The following is a 23329-nucleotide window of genomic DNA, read 5'->3' as shown; positions in this document are numbered from 1 at the left end:
CAAGCAAATTACATTGTTGTAGGCATTGTCAGTGTTTCCATATCATGTTTTAAATATTTACTGTGTTCGTTTTCAATAGGAGTTCTGTAATTTCTAATTTCTCAGGTTGCCAGTAAAAAAAAAAAAGTGCTCTGTCAGTAAATTTTCCATGTTTTGTCAGTAAAAAATTCTGCGGGAGGTTGGCAACCGAGGACTTATGCTCCGTACACACGGTCGGATTTTCCGATGGAAAATGTCCGATCGGAGCGTGTTGTCGGAAATTCCGACCGTGTGTGGGCTCCATCGGACATTTTCCATCGGATTTTCCGACACACAAAGTTGGAGAGCAGGAGATAAAATTTTCCGACAACAAAATCCGATCGTGTGTACACAAATCCGACGGACAATGTGCCACGCATGCTCAGAATAAATAAAGAGATGAAAGCTATTGGCTACTGCCCCGTTTATAGTCCCGACGTACGTGTTTTACGTCACCGCGTTCAGAACGATCGGATTTTCCGACAACTTTGTGTGACCGTGTGTATGCAAGACAAGTTTGAGCCAACATCCGTCGGAAAAAATCCTAGGATTTTGTTGTCGGAATGTCCGAACAAAGTCCGACCGTTTGTATGCCCTATTAGATTCCTAAACTTTTACCAAATGAGTCTAAAAAAAATCATCATTATTTCAGGCTGAATATTGAGATTCTTGCATCAGCCCAGTGTCCCGGTCCGGGGTCAGGCTCAGGGACCGGTAGCTATAGCAGTAGAGAGGCTCCCATCAACCAGAAGGATACAGTATCTCACAAAAGTGAGGACACCCCTCAGATTTTTGTAAATATTTTATTGTATTGTGCTACCAATGGTTTGTTTGGTGACTGTGGTCCCAACTGCCTGGAGATCATTCACAAGCTCCTCCCGTGTAGTTCTGGGCTGATTACTCACTTTTCTCATCATCATCCTCACCCCATGAGGCAAAGCCTTGCATGGAGCTCCAGACCGAGGACAATTGATGGTTGTTTTGTATTTCTTCCATTTGCGAATAATCGCTCCAACAGTTGTCTTCTTCTCACCAAGCTTCTTGCTGATGGTCTTGTAGCCCATTCCAGCCTTGAGCAGGTCTACAATCTTGTCCCTGACGTCCTTTGACAGCTCTTGCCCATGATGGTGAGGATTGAATACAAGAAAGAGATTCTGTGGACAATGTCTTTTATACACATAACGAGTTGTCGTTAGGAGAACCTTCTTCCATTGACAGGACTAATCTATGTACCACATGAGCACCTACTGTAGCCAGTCTGTGGGGGGCAGAATTATTGTTGGTTGGTAGGGGATCAAATACTTATTTTCAAATACTTCTGCTCTCTAGCTCCCTTGTTACCTCCTCTCATGCTCGCCTTCAGGACTTCTTCAGAGCCTCTCCCATCCTCTGGAATTCCCTGCCCTGGTATATCTGATCCCTAACCTGTCCACCTTTAGGAGACCCCTGAAAACTCACTTATTCAGGGAAGCCTTTCCCACACCCACCTAACAACTGTCCCTGAGCCACCCCCCCATCAAATCATTCCCCGCATCTATTACCTTTTGTACCACCACCCCCTCCCTTTAGAATGTAAGCTCTACGAGCCGGGCCCTCCTGTCCCTTCTGTATTGAACTGTACTGTAATGGTGATGTCCCCCCTCTACATTGTAAAGTGCTGCGTAAACTGTTGGCGCTATATAAATTGCGAATAATAATAATAATACTTTTACTCACTGAACTGCAACTCCATTTATAACATTTGTATTGTGTGTTTTTTCTAGATTTTTGGTTGATATTCTGTCTCTACCATATAAAATACACCTATGATAAAAATTATAGACCCTTCATTTCTTTGTAGGTGGGCAAACTTATAAAATATGCAGGGGATCAAATCATAATTTTCCCCATTATGTGTGTGTGTGTGTGTGTGTGTGTATATATATATATATATATATATATATATACACACACACACAGTATCTCACAAAAGTGAGGACACCCCTCACATTTTTGTAAATCTTTTCTTCTCTCTTTTCATGTGACAACACTGAAGAAATGACACTTGTCTACAATGTAAAGTAGTGAGTGTACAGCTTGTATAACAGTGTAAATTTGCTTTCCCCTCAAAATAACTCAACACACAGCCATTAATGTCTAAACCACTGGCAACAAAAGTCAGTACACCCCTAAGTGAAAATGTCCAAATCGGGCCCAATTAGCCATTTTCCCTCCCCGGTGTCATGTGACTCGTTAGAGTTACAAGGTCTCAGGTGTGAATGGGGAGCAGGTGTGTTACATTTGGTGTTATCGCTCTCACTCTCTCATACTGGTCACTGGAAGTTCCACATGGCACCTCATGGCAGAGAACTCTCTGAGGATCTGAAAAAAAAAGAATATTGCTCTACATAAAGAGCTGAATCTGATACTACTACTAGATCTACCATGACCTGGATAAATGAGAACCTTCACAGATGTAGAGTGTGACAGTTCTGGGCATGTTCAAAGACTGGCAGATGTCTCCCTGCCTATCATTCTTAATGAAACTTCTACATGTGTAAGAAAATGGGGAAGGGGGGTGAATACACGTACGGACATTATTAAATATTATCAACATTATTGATACACTCCCACTTCTCACCAGTCCGCAATTAAACACACATCACAAACTTCCTGATGTATGTATGGACAGCCATGACGATGCAGGGAAAGCTGCAGCCTCTGTATTCTGTATTTTGAAGACCACTGTGAGCCGAGTCTCCTGGGAACTTGAAATCATTGACAGAGGGCTTCACAATATACTTGTGGATGAAAGCAGTAAGGGTCGCCCCTTATTGTATGTGGATAACCTCACCGCGAGCATGGCTGCCTCTACTATGTCTGTGATGTAATTTGGCAATGGGCGGGTGCACCCTTGACATGATCGGATTTGACAGAATATAACCTCCACTGTTCGCCTGAGGAAGTTATTTTTGGGTGAAACGCGTTGGGATTTGCTCTGTGGAATATCTATGGCTCTATCAACACTTTATGGGCCAAATTGGGACAATCAAACATTTGCTGCCGTATCTTAAATATTGGGATTAAGCTCTTGGGGTTCTGTGTAGTTTCATTTGTTGTAGGGTTGATGTTTTGTATTGAATTCTGAGCAATCGTGTCCTATGTTTTATTCTGAAGAAAGGGGTGCATACAGTACATGCCCTATGTGTCTTTTAAATTAAATTTTTATGGAATAAAGTTGATTGGTTTTAGGTTGGTTGCAATGTTTTTTCTGAGAGACCCCCCACCTTTAAAGCCTTTTATTCTGAATATTTTGGGTTTACCCCAAAAAAGTTTTATTTTACAAACCATATGTGAAAAAGATTATATTGTATAAAGAATTAACATGAATTGCTCAGTTATTGATAAGGACATATTACATAAAACAATACTCTGGAGGCGTAAAACCAAAGACAAAGATCTACAGAGATACAGCATACTAGTAAATAATGAAACATAGAAGACAAACAACCATAAGACCCAAGACAATCAGTTTAAACACTCACAGACTGGTTAACTAGTCAAAAGTATATAAAATATTACGGATGTCAGGGGACTAACAATAGTGGATCTCTCAGGTCCCCTCTACGTGCCTGCCCAAGTGTTCCTCCAGATGTCTCTCTGGTCAGATGTGGTCTCTCCTCCAGTCAGGCCTCCAGTCAAGGTCTTCTTTCCCATTATTATACTAGGTCCTTCCATCCACTCTCATTGAGGGATTCCTGATTGGTCCAAATGGCACAATCGTATCTAAATTGTGTTTGGATGGAATTTAGGGTGTGATGACCCTTCGCTACTAATTACTATCTATGGTTGATGTTCGGTGACTGGCAAGTATCTTTTGCCTTTAAATTGTGTAACTGCCAGAGTTATTAACTACAACAAGCTGAGACTCTAAAACAATGCCAAACTTCTCTTTTAAAACTTTTTCCACTTCATCGTTTTGTAGAGTTTTGAGTTCCACCAGATCCACGCCCTTTCGATAGTTGTATTTGGTTTCCGTGTATGTCCAGCCGACGAGTGTTCGGACACCGTGGCTAAATTGGAGAGAACACACGGACTTGTTGAAAAAGGCAGATTTTGGAGATGTTTGGTGGAACTTGCAGGATTCAAGAAAGTAGTCTATTGTCCTCTCCTGTAGAGTAAAATAATGGATCTTCCTATAACTCAATTTATCAAGCAGTTCAGTTTCTGAAAATGATCCATCAGAAACCACCTGCTTTCTTCTTATCTTGTCCAAGAACCACATTCCCTTGCTTTCCGTGAGACGAAATATGCCAGGAGTTTGCAGCTGGTCCACCCCACTCGTTAACTCTAGAGGCTGCCAAATTTGAAGGGAAGATCCATAGCCAGTGTCAGCAATGTACGTCTTGCTATCTATTGTCACCTTGAGAAGAAGATGAGTAGCAATTGGGTTGTATTCGTCCAGATGGGGCTGGTAAACGTAGGCTGCAAGCATGACCACGTCGTAGCCAATAGTCCTCAGAGCCCAGAAGAGGAGGTGGTTTTGTTCGGAACACCAACCACCTCTTTGCTTCATCACAAGCTTTTGAAAAGTGCTTTCTATGTCGAGAGAGATGGGTTCTCCGCAATGCACGCTGAGGTTTTCAAACGGTATCGCCATGACGTGGTGGTGCATTATCTCAAAAAGTGTTTCCTTGTTGGCCAGTTTACAGGAACCCTTGTATCCCAGCCTGGACAAGTATTTGTTGATGTCCATTCTTGTACCCTAAAACACACACAAAAAATACTTCTTACCAGTTGTATTGTTAGAATATTTATATTCATGACTAAAAGCCACATTATCAAATCACTTCACTTGTGCTAACATTAGACAATACACACAATTCAATCGGTTTTATTTTGTCTAGGGCTTCTCCCTCTATAAAAATGTAAGAGGAACGCGATGGCAGACCTCTCAGTTTGCCTTTATTTTGATGTTTAGGACAGCGAGTTACAAAATAGGAAAAAAAGGAACAGCTCACCTCCTCTTTGACATTGTCCCCCACTGACCCACCACACCAAGGTCCAACTCTGGCCTGCATCATTCAAACCACTTCCTGTCCACTCTTTCCTTTCTGAATGGATGCGGTGAGTGATCAGTACCAATGGCTCCTGTGTCCATTCATAACTGAAGCGTATTAAATTGTGTTTCCTATGCTTCGGTTTGTGAATGAACAGGAAAAAAAAAATAAAAAAATATATATATATATATATATATATATATATATATATATATATATATATATATTCTATACATATATCTCACAAAAGTGAGTACACCCCTCACATTTTTGTAAATCTTTTCTTCTATCTTTTCATGTGACAACACTGAAGAAATGACACTTTGCTACAATGTAAAGTAGTGAGTGTACAGCTTGTATAACAGTGTAATTTTGCTGTCCCCTCAAAATAACTCAACACACAGCCATTAACGTCTAAACCGCGGGCAACAAAAGTCAGTACACCCCTAAGTGAAAATCTCCAAATTGGGCCCAAAGTGTCAATATTTTGTGTGGCCACCATTATTTTCCAGCACTGCCTTAACCCTCTTGGGCATGGAGTTCACCAGAGCTTCACAGGTTGTCACTGGAGTCCTCTTCCCCTCCTCCATGATGACATCACGGAGCTGGTGGATGTTAGAGACCTTGTGCTCCTCCACCTTCCGTTTGAGGATGTCCCACAGATGATCAATAGGGTTTAGGTCTGGAGACATGCTTGGCCAGTCCATCACCTTTACCCTTATAGATACGTTTATCTTGGTCTCATCAGACCACAGGACATGGTTCCAGTAATCCATGTCCTTAGTCTGCTTGTCTTCAGCAAACTGTTTGTGGACTTTCTTGTGCATCATCTTTAGAAGAGGCTTCCTTCTGGGATGACAGCCATGCAGACCAATTTGATGCAGTGTGCGGCGTATGGTCTGAGCACTAACAGGCTGACCCCCCCCCCCCACAACCTCTGCAGCAATGCTGGCAGCACTTATATGTCTATTTCCCAAAGACAACCTCTGGATATGACGCTGAGCACGTGACCTCAACTTCTTATTGAACCTGTCCTGTTATACCGCTGTATGGTCTTGGCCACCGTGCTGCAGCTCAGTTTAAGGGTCTTGACAATCTTCTTATAGCCCAGGCCATCTTTATGTAGAGCAACACTTCTTATTTTCAGATCCTCAGAGAGTTCTTTGCCATGAGGTGCCATGTTGAACTTCCAGTGACCAGTATGAGAGAGTGAGAGCGAGAACACCAAATTTAACACACCTGCTCCCCATTCACACCTGAGACCTTGTAACACTAACGAGTCACATGACACCGGGGAGGGAAAATGATTTATTGGGTCCAAATTGGACATTTTCACTTAGGGGTGTACTGACTTTTGTTGCCAGCGGTTTAGACATTAATGGCTGTGTGTTGAGTTATTTTGAGGGGACAGCAAATTTACACTGTTATACAAGCTGTACACTCACTACTTTACATTGTAGCAAAGTGTCATTTCTTCAGTGTTGTCACATGAAAAGTTTATGTATATATAAAATAACAAAAAAAAACCCCCAAAAAACATTACAGCGATAAAACGACCAGGGTTGCAAAGGTCACAGTTTAACCGGGCCCTGGCGTTTTACCCCCATGGAGTACAATACTGCAGAGTGATGTTGATGTCATAACACATTAACATAATTCATAATTAGCCAAGTAGTATTGCACAGTTCCTGCACCTCCAGTACTAAATACATGCATTCGCAAGGCTACTGGGGTATTTATTGTAGCTGGGGTGTTGTTGGGGGGATCTACTGTTACGGCTGGTCTATTTTGCGCGGGGGGTCGTTAATATTACTGGTTGGGGATCTACTGTTTCTGGAAGTGATTTACTGTTGGGAGGGGTTATTGTTGCTGGGGCAGTACTGGGTAGGGGGCGGAGATAAGAGATGGTGCTCGAAGGTGGGTAAGGGGGCGGAGACAAGGGATGGTGCTCGAAGGTGGGTAAGGGGGGCGGAGACAAGGGATGGTGCTCGAAGGTGGGTAAGGGGGGCGGAGACAAGGGATGGTGCTCGAAGGTGGGTAAGGGGGGCGGAGACAAGGGATGGTGCTCGAAGGTGGGTAAGGGGGCGGAGACAAGGGATGGTGCTCGAAGGTGGGTAAGGGGGCGGAGATAAGAGATGGTGCTCGAAGGTGGGTAAGGGGGCGGAGATAAGAGATGGTGCTCGAAGGTGGGTAAGGGGGCGGAGACAAGAGATGGTGCTCGAAGGTGGGTAAGGGGGGCGGAGACAAGGGATGGTGCTCGAAGGTGGGTAAGGGGGCGGAGACAAGGGATGGTGCTCGAAGGTGGGTAAGGGGGTGGAGATAAGAGATGGTGCTCGAAGGTGGGTAAGGGGGCGGAGATAAGAGATGGTGCTCGAAGGTGGGTAAGGGGGGCGGAGACAAGGGATGGTGCTTGAAGGTGGGTAAGGGGGCGGAGACAAGAGATGGTGCTCGAAGGTGGGTAAGGGGGGCGGAGACAAGGGATGGTGCTCGAAGGTGGGTAAGGGGGCGGAGACAAGGGATGGTGCTCGAAGGTGGGTAAGGGGGCGGAGACAAGGGATGGTGCTCGAAGGTGGGTAAGGGGGGCGGAGACAAGGGATGGTGCTCGAAGGTGGGTAAGGGGGCGGAGACAAGGGATGGTGCTCGAAGGTGGGTAAGGGGGCGGAGACAAGGGATGGTGCTCGAAGGTGGGTAAGGGGGCGGAGACAAGGGATGGTGCTCGAAGGTGGGTAAGGGGGCGGAGACAAGGCTTGACTCATTCTCTGAGAAAAAAAGGCCAGATGGCCAGCTTTAGGCTTAGTTCACACTGGTGGCAGAGGGGCAGTAAAAACACATGGTTGATCCTTGTTTTTACTGTCTCCGATCACCCATCTCCAAATTTACTTTGCAGCCAGAGGGGTGAGTACATATCACTTTGCCTGCAATCCAATTGAGGAATGGCAATTTTAACTTAACATGTCAAACTCACCAATGTCAATGGGACGTCACTGCAACCACCGTAGCCATTGACTTGATATAAGAGGGACTCTGAGGAGGTCCCTGATCTAAGGGGGGATTCTGATGGGGTCTCTGATGTAAGGGGGACTATGATGTGAACTCTGATGGAGATCCTGATGTAAGGGGGCACTCTGATAGGGACTATAATGAGGACCCTGATGTAAGGGGGCACTCTGATGTAAGAAGGATGCTGATTAGGACCCCGATGTAAGGGGGCACTATGATAGGGACTATAATGAGGACCCTGATGTAAGTGGGAACTCTGATGTGAACTCTGAAGGAGACCCTGATGTAAGGGGGCACTATGATAGGGACTATAATGAGGACCCTGATGTAAGGGGGCACTCTGATAGGGACTATAATGAGGACCCTGATGTAAGGGGGCACTCTGATAGGGACTATAATGAGGACCCTGATGTAAGGGGGCACTATGATAGGGACTATAATGAGGACCCTGATGTAAGGGGGCACTATGATAGGGACTATAATGAGGACCCTTATGTAAGCGAGAACTCTGATGTGAACTCTGAAGGAGACCCTGATGTAAGGGGGAACTCTGAAGTAAGAAGGATGCTGATTAGGACCCCGATGTAAGGGGGCACTATGATAGGGACTATAATGAGGACCCTGATGTAAGGGGGCACTCTGATAGGGACTATAATGAGGACCCTGATGTAAGGGGGCACTATGATAGGGACTATAATGAGGATCCTGATGTAAGGGGGAACTCTGATGTGAACTCTGATGGAGACCCTGATGTAAGGGGGCACTCTGAAGTAAGAAGGATGCTGATTAGGACCCTGATGTAAGGAGAGACTCTGATGGAGACCCTGATGTAAGGGGGCACTTTGATGTAAGAAGGGTGCTGATTGGGATCCTGATGTAAGCGGAGACTCTAATGGGGATCCTAATGTAATGGGGATCCTCTAACGTAAGGGGGGGACTTTGATGGGGCCCCTTATGAAAAGAGAACACAAATATTCATCAATTATATTATGTGGCCCCTGTACCAAAAACATTTGGAGCCCCCCTGCTCTAGAGGGAGGGAGGAGGGGGGGTTTGGGGGTACATAATGCATAAAACATACACATTAGGGGCACAGAGCCATAGAGGTGCACATCATGTGATTTTAATGGGGGGGGGGGTGAAGATGAGTTGATTAACGTCATCCCGCTGAAGATTCTTTGCGGTTTCTTTGATGCGATCCGCCTCCTTCTCCTTCACTATTGAATTTTAGTAAAATAACAGAAAAGTGAAATCAGTAAATCGATGGAACGTTTTCTTTTTTTCCGATCTCATCTGTTGTGATTCATGAAGCAGTCAGGAAAGTTTTTAATATCCGGTGCGTTGGCTACAATGATGTCATTGGCAGGATCGAGCCGCTAAGTCACAGCAGAGCGACCGATGGAAAGATAAACAGCGGGAATGACTTCACCGCTCGGTGATAATGGATCAGCGCTGGAAGTAATAAAGTCTTGGAAGGTGCCGGCAGAGGTATTCATACTTTGTCATTACGAAGCCAATGGAGCCGCCAATCTGCAGATTTATTAAAGTGTGAGAGACGTTTAATGCTCCCGGAGATATTTCACCCGGAGAATCGCCATTAAAAGGGAATTCAGAAAAGTGTCTGGAATAATATATGTACTGGACCTGAACTGTCACCAGAGGAGTCGGGACTCTGCTCAGCCAGTCCTGTGATCCAGATACCTCTGCCAGACAACGCAGACAGGTCCTACGCCTGTTTTCTGGACCTGTTCTGATGTCTGGACCGGTTGCAGCAGTACAGTCAGTGTGGTCCAGGACACGCCCACAGCCTGCTGATTGGGTAGTAAAAGTGCAGCGGTTCACTGATGGATCATTGCTGGGCTCTCTCAGCTCTCTCCTCCTATCAGCATGTTCCTTTCCAGGAAGATCCTGATTGGCTCTTTGTATCGCTCCGCCCTCTCCCAATTTTAGTGCTGCTGTGTAAAGGATTAAAGTGTGTCCAAACCAGAAAAAAAAAAAAGTATATATTACATTTAACACTTACTGTGCTGTATCTATAAAGAAGCAGCCATGTCACCGGAGGATACTTTGTTCACATCGGTGCGACTTGTCATTGATTTCAATGGAGCCCCTTCAAATCTATGCAACTTAAAGTCGCAGTGACTTTGAAAAGGTGCCTCCAATACTTCCAATCGAGGAATGGAAATTTTAACTCAACATGTCAAGTCAATGGGACTTCACCGCAACCACCATACCCATTGACCTCATATAAGCGGGACTCTGAGGAGGACCCCGATTTAGGGGGGATTTTGATGGGGTCTCTGATGTAAGGGGGGGGGCTATGATAAGGACCCTGATGTAAGGGAGAACTCTGATGTAAGAAGGATGCTGATTGGGATCCTGATGTAAGGGGAAACTCTGAGGAGGACCCTGATTTAGGGGGGATTCTGATGGGGTCTCTGATGTAAGGGGGTGTTATGATATGGACCCTGATGTAAGGGGGAACTCTGAGGAGGACCCTGATTTAGGGGGGATTCTGATGGGGTCTCTGATGTAAGGGGGTGTTATGATAAAGACCCTGATGTAAGGGGGAACTCTGATGTAAGAAGAATGCTGATTGGGATTCTGATGTAAGCGGAAACTATAATGTGGATCCTAATGTAATGGGGATCCTCCAAAGTAAGGGGGGGGGGGACTTTGATGGGGCCCCTTATGAAAAGGGGGACTCATTTATTTATAAAAAAAAAATTATATTATGTGGCCCCCTGTATCAAAAACATTTGGAGCCCCCCTGCTCTAGAGGGAGGGAGGAGGGGGGTGTTTGGGGGTACATAATGCATAAAACATACACATTAGGGGCACAGAGCCATCGGGGTGCACATCATGTGATTTTAATGGGGGGGTCAAGATGAATTGAGTAACGTCAACCCGCAGAAGATGGGGTCTCTGATGTAAGGGGGGGTTATGATATGGACCCTGATGTAAGGGGGCACTCTGATGTAAGGGGGCACTCTGATGCAAGAATGATGCTGATTGGGATCCTGATGTAAAGGGGAACTCTGAGGAGGACCCTGATTTAGGGGAGATTCTGATGGGGTCTCTGATGTAAGAGGGGGGCTATGATATGGACCCTGATGTAAGGGAGAACTCTGATGTAAGGGGGCACTCTGATGCAAGAATGATGCTGATTGGGATCCTGAGGTAAGGGAAGATTCTGATGGGGACTATGATGAGGACCCTTGTGACTTGAGTGCCAGGGGGTGTACAGTTGCTTGAAAGTCTCATGCAAGTCGCATCAAAGTTGCACTCGAAATCCTGTGACTTTGGAGTCGCACTAATGAAGCCTTAAGCCAGCAATAGATGGATGGAATCTCGGCGGGTCCCTGCTGAACTGGGTGAGATTCCATCCATCTATGGGCAGGCTGGTGGTACTGAAGTCGATCCATCAATCAATCTCTGTACAACCAGCCTGTCAGATTTTTTTTAGCATGCGATCACTGCCGGCGACTTTAGCCATCAGCAATGATCATTGTGTTCTGCCGTCACGGAAGGCTTCCCACTGGCAGAACACACAATGGCATTGTGGGAGGGATTCCCCCATCAACACCTACTGTACTGATAGGGGGAATCGAGCAATTTTCTTACCTTCAAGCCGTGTTTGTAAGAAAGAAAATTGCATCATCTATGGCTTGCTTAAGGAGTCTATTTTTAAAACATTGTAAAGCGCTGCGCAAACTGTTGCCGCTATATAAATCCTGTATAATAATAATAATAATAATAATAATAATTTGTTGGACGAATGTTACACTTTTGTGCAGGCTGGACAAACAATCGCTGTGTTTTCTGTCATTTGTAGAATCATTCCTATGATCTTCAGCTCCATCTAGTGGCCAAAGTGCGGTAAAGTCTTCTGAAATACTTCAGTCAGAAAATATACCACATTTTGGCCACTAGATGGAGCTGAAGATCATAGGAATTACTCTAGTAAAGAAAATAGGGGGGGGGGGGGATTCATCCAGTTTGAACGTTTGTGTATGACATTCATCCAATGAATGTTTTATAAATAAGTCCCTTAATGTGTCAAGACTACAAAACAGCCCCACCCCCAACTCATCTTCTTCACATGGGGGGGGGGGGGGGGGTGTTCTGTAGTCCACAGATAGAACTGAGAACAATGTAAGTGATGAAGGAAAGAAAACCTAAAAAAGAAAACGAACATTTTTTTTTAACCACTATATATAAATCATTATTTTACCCAAAAAAACTATATAAAGCGTCAGGATTCCGTCACACTGATGTCAAGGAGAATTCTGGTATTACTGCCGAGATAAACTGTTTTCACACGGCAGCTTTTCTAATTACAGCACTGGGGACATTTTTTTTTGGGGGGGGGGGCACAGATCGAAAATACAGACGGGAATATTTACCATTGTCGTCCGCAGGAGATTAACCGCTTCACCTCTCACACCCCTTATGGACCCGAGCAACTTTTATATTTCTGTTATGGGCCTATTATCCATTCAGAAAATATTTCTCATTATTTAACCACCTGAAGACCCGGAGTATACACTCACCGGCCACTTTATTAGGTACACCTGTTCAATTGCTTGGTAACACAAATTGCTAATCAGCCAATCACATGGCAGCAACTCAACGCATTTCGGCATCTAGACATGATGAAGACGACTTGCTGAAGTTCAAACCGAGCATCAGAATGGGGAAGAAAGGAGTATTTCAGTGACTTTGAACGTGGCATGGTTGTTGGTGGCAGATGGGCTGGTCTGAGAATTTCTGGGATCTTCACACACAACCATCTCTCGGGTTTACAGAGAATGGTGGGAAAAGAGAAAATGTCCAGTGAGCGGCAGTTGTGTGGAGGAAAATGCCTTGTTGATGTCAGAGGAGAATGGGCAGACTGGTTCCAGATGATAGAAAGACAACAGTAACTCAAATAACCACTCGTTACACCCAAGGTATGCAGAATACCATCTGTGAACGCACAACACATCCAACCTTGAAGCAGATGAGCTACAGCAGCAGAAGACTATACCGGGTGCCACTCCTGTCAGCTAAGAACAGGAAACTGAGGCTACAATTGGCACAGGATCACCAAAATTGGACAATAGAAGAAACGTTGCCTGGTCTGATGAGTCTGGATTTCAGCTGCGACATTCAGATGGTGGGGTCAGAATTTGGCGCATGGATCCATCCTGCCTTGTATCACCGGTTCAGGCTGGTGGTGGGGGTGTAATGGTGTGAGGGATGGGGTATCACCGGTTCAGGCTGGTGGTGGGGGGTGTAATGGTGTGGGGGATGGGATATCACCGGTTCAGGCTGGTGGTGGGGGGTGTAATGGTGCGGGGGATGGGATATCACCGGTTCAGGCTGGTGGTGGTGTAATGGTGTGGGGGATGGGATATCACCGGTTCAGGCTGGTGGTGGGGGTGTAATGTTGTGGGGGGGATATTTTCTTGGCACACTTTGGGCCCCTTAGTACCAATTGATCATGGTTTAATCACCACGGCCTACCTGAGTATTGTTGCTGACCATGTCCATCCCTTTATGACTACAGTGTCCCCATCTTCTGATGGCTCCTTCCAGCAGGATAATGCACCATGTCACAAACCTCCAATCATCTCACCACTGGACAATGAGGTCCCTGTACTCCAATGTCCTCCACACTCACCACATCTCATCCAATAGAGCACCTTTGGGATGTGGTGGAACGGGAGACCGGCATCATGGATGTGCAGCCAACAAATCTGCAGCAACTGTGTGATGTTATCAGGTCACTATGGAGCAAAATCTCTGAGGAACGTTTCCAACACCTTGTTGTATCTATGCCACCAAGAATGAAGGCAAAAGTGGGTCCAACCCGGTACTAGCAAGGTGTACCTAATAAAGGGGGTCCAACCCGCAACTAGCAAGGTGGACCTAATAAAGGGGGTCCAACCCGCTACTAGCAAGGTGGACCTAATAAAGGGGGTCCAACCCGCAACTAGCAAGGTGGACCTAATAAAGGGGGTCCAACCCGCAACTAGCAAGGTGGACCTAATAAAGGGGGTCCAACCCACTACTAGCAAGGGGGATTTAATAAAAGTGGCCGGTGAGTGTATATTGAAGTAATGTAGCAACAGTTCACAACGAACCTGGTGGGCAGACTACCCAACAACATGAACATTGCTAGCAGACAACATTATCCCATATCAGCTAAGGAGATCCTATTACCCCCTATTATCACTTCACACATTACATATGCTCCAACTATTAAAGGGCCCCTACGGTTGCCGGCAGAAGATTCAGCCTCAAGCATGAACTTATTCTTCTCAAAATATCTATCAAAGATCCCGAGGGATTTCCTCTCTACCATTATAGAACAACTAACCTTCCCTCCATAATGGAACCACATACAGTTTAGGTTTGGCAGTCCTAGGTATGCACACGTTACTGAGCGGAACCTGCAGAAGTAGCGGCCTTCTTCCATGGTCGGTCCCTCACCTCTAAGGGATACTGTTACTACAGCCTATGCTGCTCCCACCCAGTGGTCCATTTGTTACTTGTATTAGGTTGCCTACTTTTCTAACAACTGACTGAGTGCGGCTGCAAGCTGATTGTTCTCTATTATCAACCTGAACTACTCTGAAGTAATCAATACAATAGACTGAAGTCCATCTTTATTGCCTTTATATTGTACTTGGTATTACGCGTGTCAAGGTTGCTGAACGCGGTTTGCATCAACTTATGACTGAACCTCGAATGGCATCGGAATGGTCAAAGTGAAGGTCAGGGCAGTTCCAGAGGACGCGCACCACTCGGTGGCCCCTACAGGGGAAGTGCTGGAGTAACAAAACTAAAACAAAGCACTTTTCTCTACTTTGAATAGAGTTACAAGATATAAAATGTATAAATGTTTATCCCAATAAAATGACACTACAATTGTGCTTTATCTAATGTGAAAAACAAAAAAAATATGAAGCAAAACAATTAAAAATGAACAAAATGTAAATATTAATAGTTGGACAAATAGAAATAAAAAACTGAAAAATAACAGTTAAGGGGAGAAGGAGAATAAGGGATTAATTAGGGCCAATAAGGGTAAACTAAGGAATAATCAAAGGGTTAAATGGGAACAATTTTTTTTTAGAAAGGAGTTTAGTGGAAGAAATAGTACTCTTGTGTCAGGGGTCAGTTGGAGGAATTGTACTCCTGTGGTCAGTAGAAGGAAAGGTACTCCTATATCAATGGTCAGTGGGAGGAATGGTACTTCTGTGGTCAGTGGGAGGAATGGTACTTCTGTGGTCAGTGGGAGGAACGGTACTCCTATATCAATGGTCAGTGGGAGGAATGGTACTTCTGTGGCCAGTGGGAGGAATGGTACGTCTGGGGTCAGTGGGAGGAACGGTACTCCTGTGGTCAGTGGGAGGAATGGTATGTCTGGGGTCAGTGGGAGGAACGGTACTTCTGTGGTCAGTGGGAGGAATGGTACTTCTGTGGTCAGTGGGAGGAATGGTACTTCTGTGGTCAGTGGGAGGAACAGTACTTTTGTGGTCAGTGGGAGAAATGGTACTTCTGTGGTCAGTGGGAGCAATGTTAATCCTGTGGTCAGCGGGAGAAATGGTACTCCTGTGGTCAGTGGAAGGAATAGTACTCCTGTGGTCAGTGGAAGGAACGGTACTTCTGTGGTCAATGGGAGCAATGTTAATCCTGTGGTCAGCGGGAGAAATAGTACTCCTGTGGTCAGTGGAAGGAATGGTACTCCTGTGGTCAGTGGAAGGAATGGTACTCCTGTGGTCAGTGGAAGGAATGGTACTTCTGTGGTCAGTGGGAGGAACGATACTCCTGTGGTCAGTGGAAGGAACGGTACTCCTGTGGTCAGTGGGAGGAACTGTACTCCTGTGGTCAGTGGGAGGAACGGTACTCCTGTGGTCAGTGGAAGGAATGGTACTTCTGTGGTCAGTGGAAGGAACGGTACTCCTGTGGTCAGTGGGAGGAACGGTACTCCTGTGGTCAGTGGGAGGAACGGTACTCCTGTGGTCAGTGGGAGGAATGGTACGTCTGGGGTCAGTGGGAGGAACGGTACTTCTGTGGTCAGTGGGAGGAATGGTACTTCTGTGGTCAGTGGGAGGAACAGTACTTTTGTGGTCAGTGGGAGGAATGGTACTCCTGTGGTCAATGGGAGGAACGGTACTCCTGTGGTCAATGGGAGGAACGGTACTCCTGTGGTCAGTGGAAGGAATGGTACTCCTGTGGTCAGTGGAAGGAATGGTACTCCTGTGGTTAGTGGGACAAATGGTACTTCTGTGTTCAGTGGAAGGAACGGTACTTCTGTGGTCAGTGGGAGGAATGTCACTCCTGTGGTCAGTGGAAGGAACGGTACTCCTGTGGTCAGTGGGAGGAATGGTACTCCTGTGGTCAGTGGGAGGAATGGTACTCCTGTGGTCAGTGGAAGAAACGGTACTCCTGTGGTTAGTGTGAAGAATGGTACTCCTGTGGTCAGTGGGAGGAATGGTACTTTTGTGGTCAGTGGGAGGATTGGTACTTCTATATCAGTGGTCAGTGGGAGGAATGGTACTCCTATATCAGTGGTCAGTGGGAGGAATGGTACTCCTATATCAATAGTCAGTGGGAGGAATGGCACTCCTATATCAGTGGTCAGTGGGAGGAATGGTACTCCCATATCAGTGGTCAGTGGGAGGAATGGTACTCCCATATCAGTGGTCAGTGGGAGGAATGGTACTCCCATATCAGTGGTCAGTGGGAGGAATGGTTCTCCCGTGTCAGTGGTCAGTGGAAGGACTGGAGCTCACATGTCAGTGGTCAGTGGAAGTAAAGGTACTCCTGTGTCAGTGGTCAGTGAAAGGACTGGAGCCCCTGTGTCAGTGGTCAGTGGAAGTAAAGGTACTCCTGTGTCAGTGGTCAGTGAAAGGAATGGTATTGCTTTGTCAGTGGTCAGTGGAAGTAAAGGTACTCCTGTGTCAGTGGTCAGTGGAAGGACTGGAGCCCCTGTGTCAGTGGTCAGTGAAAGGAATGGTATTGCTTTGTCATATACATATTGGCAAGCTCACATAATATTGCTATGCTTCCATACATATTAGTATGGTGGTCATATACATATTGCTATGCTCACATGCAAATTGCCATTTACCATTATGGAGGCACAAAACTTTCCCACCTCAGTGAACAGATAGCGGCACCCTAAAAAAAAAAAAACCTAAAAATAAATTGTTTAACTCAACTGTATTTACTTAATTTACTATCCACGTGAAGTATTTCATGCATTGCTAATAAATTAAATAACATCATTTTTCTTACATTGAGAGCACTAGGTGTATTTTATACATTTACAAACACAACAAGCCTTTCTTTGAAACAATCTACAAGGTTGTCTTGAAGGAGCTCCTATGGAAGTCTATGCTGAGCTCTTACTACAAAGAAACCTTTCTGTGGGCAGAGGGTAAAGTGCTTTTCCTCCAGGAACAAATGTTTGCTGCTTTGTTCATTGCCATGACCCTAAAATATTTTTCTGAGATACCTACAAATCTTCATAAGAGGACACCTGACCAGTGGAGATGGTGGTGCACATCCGGTCTGTTGATCATTCAGCTGAACTATTTGGAAAATGTCCCCGTGTGATAATGAGAATCTCAGATGGAGCCATTTGTTGTTGCAAATTCGGAAGTCTATAATTGCAAGTGAAGCTTGAAATTGGGAGCATTGTTAGTAATTATCTGATCCTTCCTATATTGGTACTTGGTAAAGGCCAAGTGGGGTTGACCTCATCTACATACAAAGTATAATTATAAACTATACATGGAAACAAAATCAATCATCAACCACAACATAATAAGATAATCACATATCTGTATTATGATAAAAAAAAAATTAAAACATTTTTAGAGTTATAAACCTAAAACTATTTAAACTTTTAAAATTATAGATACTTTTTTCCATCTGAGGACCCCAAACAACAAACTAAACTTAAAGGATAAACCTAAAGCACGAATAGCTGTGTAATTCTGACCTGAGCTGCTCTCATGGATCTTCGTACCGTACATATAATCCTACTGTACAGGGAGTTCACCTTCCTAGTTTTTAAATTAGTGATATTGAATGCCTTCCAGCTTATCACTACATCCACCTCACCAACTCTCCCGGATTTCCTGGTGCTGTTCCGGATTCGGTAAGGATAGAGCTCCACTCAACAAGGATAGAGCTCCTGGGGAAGTAGTCTGGACTAGTGTGTCAGTTTGTCTAGGTTGGTGACCTGATTTGACCGCATGACTTTATCCAGGAATGCTGCCAAGTACTATTTGCCTTGAGTTTAGAGGACATGCGGGTTTTATCCTAGTTTGCTTCTTTCATAAGAGAACCATGGGAGTATTACATTGGGCAGTAATACACTGGGTAGTATCTCACTGAAGTAATATACAGAGCAATATCTCCCTGAACTAATTCATTGGGCAGTATCTCTCTGCAGTATTACATTGGGCAGTATCTCCTCAGAGTAATACATTGGATGGTATCTCACTGGAGTAATACATTGGGCAGTATCTCCTCAGAGTAATACATTGGGCAGTATCTCCTCAGAGTAATACATTGGGCAGTATCTCCTCAGAGTAATACAATGGACAGTATCTCCCTGGAGTAATACATTGGACAGTATCTCCCTGGAGTAATACATTGGACAGTATCTCCCTGGAGTAATACATTGGACAGTATCTCCCTGGAGTAATACATTGGGCAGTATCTCCTCAGAGTAATACAATGGACAGTATCTCCCTGGAGTAATACATTGGACAGTATCTCCCTGGAGTAATACATTGGACAGTATCTCCCTGGAGTAATACATTGGGCAGTATCTCCTCAGAGTAATACAATGGACAGTATCTCCCTGGAGTAATACATTGGACAGTATCTCCCTGGAGTAATACATTGGACAGTATCTCCCTGGAGTAATACATTGGACAGTATCTCCCTGGAGTAATACATTGGGAAGTATCTCCTCAGAGTAATACAATGGACAGTATCTCCCTGGAGTAATACATTGGACAGTATCTCCCTGGAGTAATACATTGGACAGTATCTCCCTGGAGTAATACATTGGGAAGTATCTCCTCAGAGTAATACAATGGACAGTATCTCCCTGGAGTAATACATTGGACAGTATCTCCCTGGAGTAATACATTGGACAGTATCTCCCTGGAGTAATACATTGGACAGTATCTCCCTGGAGTAATACATTGGACAGTATCTCCCTGGAGTAATACATTGGACAGTATCTCCCTGGAGTAATACATTGGACAGTATCTCCCTGGAGTAATACATTGGACAGTGTCTCCTTTGAATAATACATTGGATGGTATCTCACTGGAGTAATAGATTGGATGGTATCTCACTAGAGTAATATTTTAGGCAGTAGACTCTGCAGAGTGGTCTACCGGGGACTAATAGTTTGGAAACCTTCTACTGGGCCTAGAATGGCATTCTTTGGGTACAAGCCAAATGTCATTAGCAAAAGTCTAAATTCCATAAAAATTATTAGCCAGGAGCAGAAGTTTGATACCCCTAGACCGTTAGACCCCCAAGCTTTAATCATGCACCTACTCCAGTTTTAGGATCCTCAGGTCTTAAGCAGGTAACATGCCCACCCCATTATATCCTGAACATAGGTTCACCAAGGGTTGGGTCCATGTCCCTGTTGCGGATTTTCCTTCATGTTCTGTATGTCTGTTGTCACCAGTACAGGAAATGAGGGTACATCTCTTAAATGGAGCTTTGGGTATCAGTAAAAACCCAAATGATCCTTCCCCAAAATCATTTCTTTTTGATGTATGCAACCTACCGATGGCTGTTTTATGCTCTCACACTGTTCAGACCTTTCACTCTTATGCCCCGTACGCGCGATTGGATTTTCCGACAACAGATGTTGGATGTGAGCTTGTTGCTGAAAGTCCGACCGTGCGTATGCTCCATCGAACATTTGTTGTCGGGCTTTCCGCCAACAAATGATGGCCAGCAGGTTCTCAAATTTTCCGCCAACAAAACTGTGTTGTCGGAATTTCCGATCGTGTGTACACAAGTCCGACGCACAAAAGTTCACGCATGCTCGGAATCAAGTACAAGGTGCCGCACTGGCTATTGAACTTCCTTTTGTCTCGGCTCGTTGTATGTCTTGTACGTCACCGCGTTCCCACGTTCGTAATTGTTGGCCAACATTTGTGTGACCGTGTGTACGCAAGACAAGTTTGAGCCAACAACCTTCGAAGAAAAAATCCACGGTTTTGTTGCCCGAAAATACGATCGCGTGTGCGGGGCATAAGTCTTTAACGTGATATTAAAGCCATTTTTTTTTAAACTGAGATGCCTACATGCTCTTGGTAATTTTTTTTGTAATGTTTCTCCTCTGTTTCATGCTCTACTAACTGTCCCCCGGCCTCACTAGCCAACTTCAGGTACGTGGGTGGTCCCTCTACCTGCTGGGACCTATTGAGTCTGATCTCTGATGTAAGGCAGCAGGGGGTTTTACACGGAAGTTGGCTTTTAGCTTTCTCTGACCCTGAGAAGGTGTGTGCCCTCCCCACCCCACCTTGTATGACCCCTTCCTCTGCCATGCATCTAAGGCTCTGCTGTCCCACCTGTAGGTCCGGGACCCGAACAGCGGGTGTCGCCAGGTGGAAGTAAGGTAGATTAGCGACTGTAGGGGTCTACGTACGAATTGCGAAGATACAATGCGCATGCAAATGTAATCAATGCATTTTTTCTTGTAACCTTGCTTCCTTCATTTAATAAAATATTTGTGGGAGATAAAAAAAAAAAAAAAAAAGGTTTTGGGTTTGTGGGTTTGTACATGGACCTCATGAATGATATTAATTGTCCTGTTGCCCTGTGTGAGGTGATCCGATTAAACGTGACTGGCTTCTATGAATAATAGTTTTATTGTAAAGTTACATTTATCCAAATATATAGTGCAAGATTTATTTATTTAATAATTATATTTAAATTTATATTTAATTTAATAATCGTATGTGTGTCAATTTTTGTAATTATTTTTATTTTATTTGCTGTTATTATTTTAATAATATTATTAAAGAAATGAGATTTGGCGTGTGTCATACCAAGCAATGATGACGATTATTGATAATCAATGCCTAGCAAAGGGCGATCGCTGTATAGATTTATGTACCTGGTTGTCGTTCCTGATTTGTTGCTCCGTTCCTGGCTGTGCTCAATGTGCTGTGAATTTTTCCACACGCGGATTACCTGGAGAACTTGGCACAAGGCATCGCATTAGTTGTCAGGTCCTGATGACCTATTAACTGAGGCAATGTGGTAAAAACATAATAAACAACAATAAATAGCAAGTGGGAGGCGGATCGCATTGGGATTTTATGTGCATAAAGAATATGTTCTGGTGTCTATAAAAAATTATGCATATTATTTCTTTTCTTTTTTTATTTTATTTTTCTTTTCTTTTTTCTTTTCCTTCTCTTCCTTTTGTTTTTTTATTTGTTTCTTTTCTTTATTCTTTTACTATTCTCTTCTTTTCTTTTTTTTTTTTGCTTTTCCTTCTTCTCTTTTTTTTTCTTTTACTACTCCTTTTCTTTTTCTTTCTTTGCTTCTTTTTCTTTTACTTTTCTTTTTTCTTTTCCTTTTCTCTTTTCTTTTTTTTTTTCTTTTCCTTCTCTTCTTTTCTATTTCTCCTTTTTTTTTCATTTACTACTCTTTTCTTTTTTCTTTACTTTTTTTCTTTTTCTTTTCTTTTTTCTTTTCCTTCTCTTCTTTTCTTTTTCTCATTTTATTTTCATGTTCTACTCTTTTCTTTTTTTCTTACTTTTTTTCTTTTCTTTTTTCTTTTCCTTTTCTCTTTTCTTTTTTTTCTTTTCCTTCTCTTCTTTTCTTTTTCTCCTTTTTATTTCATTTACTACTCTTTTCTTTTTCCTTTACTTTTTTTTCTTTTCCTTCTCTTCTTTTCTTTTTCTCATTTTATTTTCATGTTCTACTCTTTTCTTTTTTTCTTACTTTTTTTCTTTTTTCTTTTCCTCTTCTCTTTTCTTTTTTTTTCTTTTCCTTCTCTTCTTTTCTTTTTCTCCTTTTTATTTCTATTAACTACTCTTTTCTTTTTTCTTTACTTTTTTTCTTTTTCTTTTCTTTTTTCTTTTCCTTCTCTTCTTTTCTTTTTCTCCTTTTTTTCATGTTCTACTCTTTTCTTTTCTTTTTTTTTTTACTTTTTTTTTCTTTTCTTTTTTCTTTTCTTTTTCTCTTTTCTTTTCAGACACAAAGGTTTTTTTTTGCACTACTATGTTGGCAATGTAATTTTCCTTCAATAGCTGAACAAACTGTCTATTACTGAGTTACAGATAAAAGCAAAGTCCATTTTTCACAGCGTCAATGAGGTTTGATATGAAGCAATCAGAGAAGCACATTAGGAAATTCGATATTCTAAATGGGGAAAAAGTTTAATGGTCACTCCACCGAGCGCTCTTGCTCTGAGCTAAGATTTAGGGCTCGTTCACACTTGCAGCAGCCCCTGCCGCCCTCTGAGAAGCAATCCGTAGTGGATCACTTTTCAGAGGGAGGTTGACAGACGACTAGCGGGCGATATGTCACCTCCTCACCACCAGTTTTCACCCTTGCAGTGGGGGCCCAATAGGTCACATTCAGAAGAGGTACTGTCTGCTGAATGCAGTAAGGGATATGTAGCCAGGTGCTGGACTCCAACAACATGGAAAAGGAGACATTGCTCTTTATTTGCCTCTCTCCCTCTGCTGTGATATTAGCGTTATGTTGCACCATCCTGCTCCAGCCAGCAGGGGGACAGCTAAAGCCAAGAAAGCCCAAAGAGTCCTAGGCAAAACACTGAGAATGCTGGGAGTTGTAGTTTTAGACAGCAGCCATATAATGGCTACACTATAATGGTTACACTACAGATCCCAATTTGCACTGTGCAGTAGGAGTGGAGAGAGGAGTTTTATTAAACTGCCCAGGAAAGTTCTTCCTTTTGGCACCAAGGGAGTTAGAGGGAGAGCACCCCTGGCCAGACTCTAACTCCCTTGGAGACCATACCAGTGGTGATCTGAGCCTGGGAGTGAGAAAACCCAGGGGCAGCACAGCACCTGCACTGCAGGGAGACTGGAGCGTCCACTCACCCTCTGCTTCCCACTGCTGATCACCAGAGGCATTCAGGGAGAGACCGAGGGGGCCCCCCTTCTACACTGAGAGCTCACCGTAGCATCCCGGGGACTGGTGAGTGGTCTATTCTCCCATTGCTGATACTGCTAGCAGGGACTGAGTCA

General features: G+C 44.0%; 1 protein-coding gene across 4 annotated transcripts; it reads right to left on the bottom strand.

The window, feature by feature from the left end:
• Nucleotides 1–3233: 3233 nt before the first annotated feature.
• LOC141112830 (arylamine N-acetyltransferase, pineal gland isozyme NAT-10-like) lies at nt 3234–22398 on the bottom strand. 4 transcript variants are annotated; one of them, XM_073605910.1, is made up of 3 exons: nt 21220–22398; nt 17182–17231; nt 3234–4762 (listed from the first exon to the last, which is right to left on the bottom strand). In XM_073605910.1, the coding sequence occupies exons 2-3, from the start codon at nt 17182–17184 to the stop codon at nt 3881–3883; spliced, it is 885 nt and encodes a 294-aa protein (XP_073462011.1). In that variant the 5' UTR covers nt 17185–17231; nt 21220–22398; the 3' UTR covers nt 3234–3880. The 4 variants fall into 4 exon arrangements, with proteins under 4 accessions (XP_073462011.1, XP_073462009.1, XP_073462012.1 ...); XM_073605908.1 differs by lacking the exon at nt 21220–22398 and adding an exon at nt 18058–18483; XM_073605911.1 differs by lacking the exon at nt 17182–17231 and having other exon boundaries at nt 3235–4762; nt 21220–22397.
• Between the last annotated feature and the right edge of the window lie 931 nt (nt 22399–23329).

Source organism: Aquarana catesbeiana, linkage group LG11 (assembly GCF_042186555.1).
Source record: "Aquarana catesbeiana isolate 2022-GZ linkage group LG11, ASM4218655v1, whole genome shotgun sequence".
Classification (NCBI taxonomy): Eukaryota; Metazoa; Chordata; class Amphibia; order Anura; family Ranidae; genus Aquarana; species Aquarana catesbeiana.
This window is presented reverse-complemented; position numbering and strand designations above follow the sequence as displayed.

Coding starts and splice junctions, on each gene's coding strand:
- LOC141112830 (XM_073605908.1), bottom strand. CDS start 18,091: ATGTACGGTACGAAGATCCATGAGAGCAGCTCAG. Junction 17,232..18,057: donor GATCCATGAGAGCAGCTCAG/GTCAGAATTACA, acceptor TTTTTTTTTTAG/GGTGCCGCTATCTGTTCACT. Junction 4,763..17,181: donor AGTTTTGTGCCTCCATAATG/GTAAATGGCAAT, acceptor TGTGTGTTTTAG/GGTACAAGAATGGACATCAA.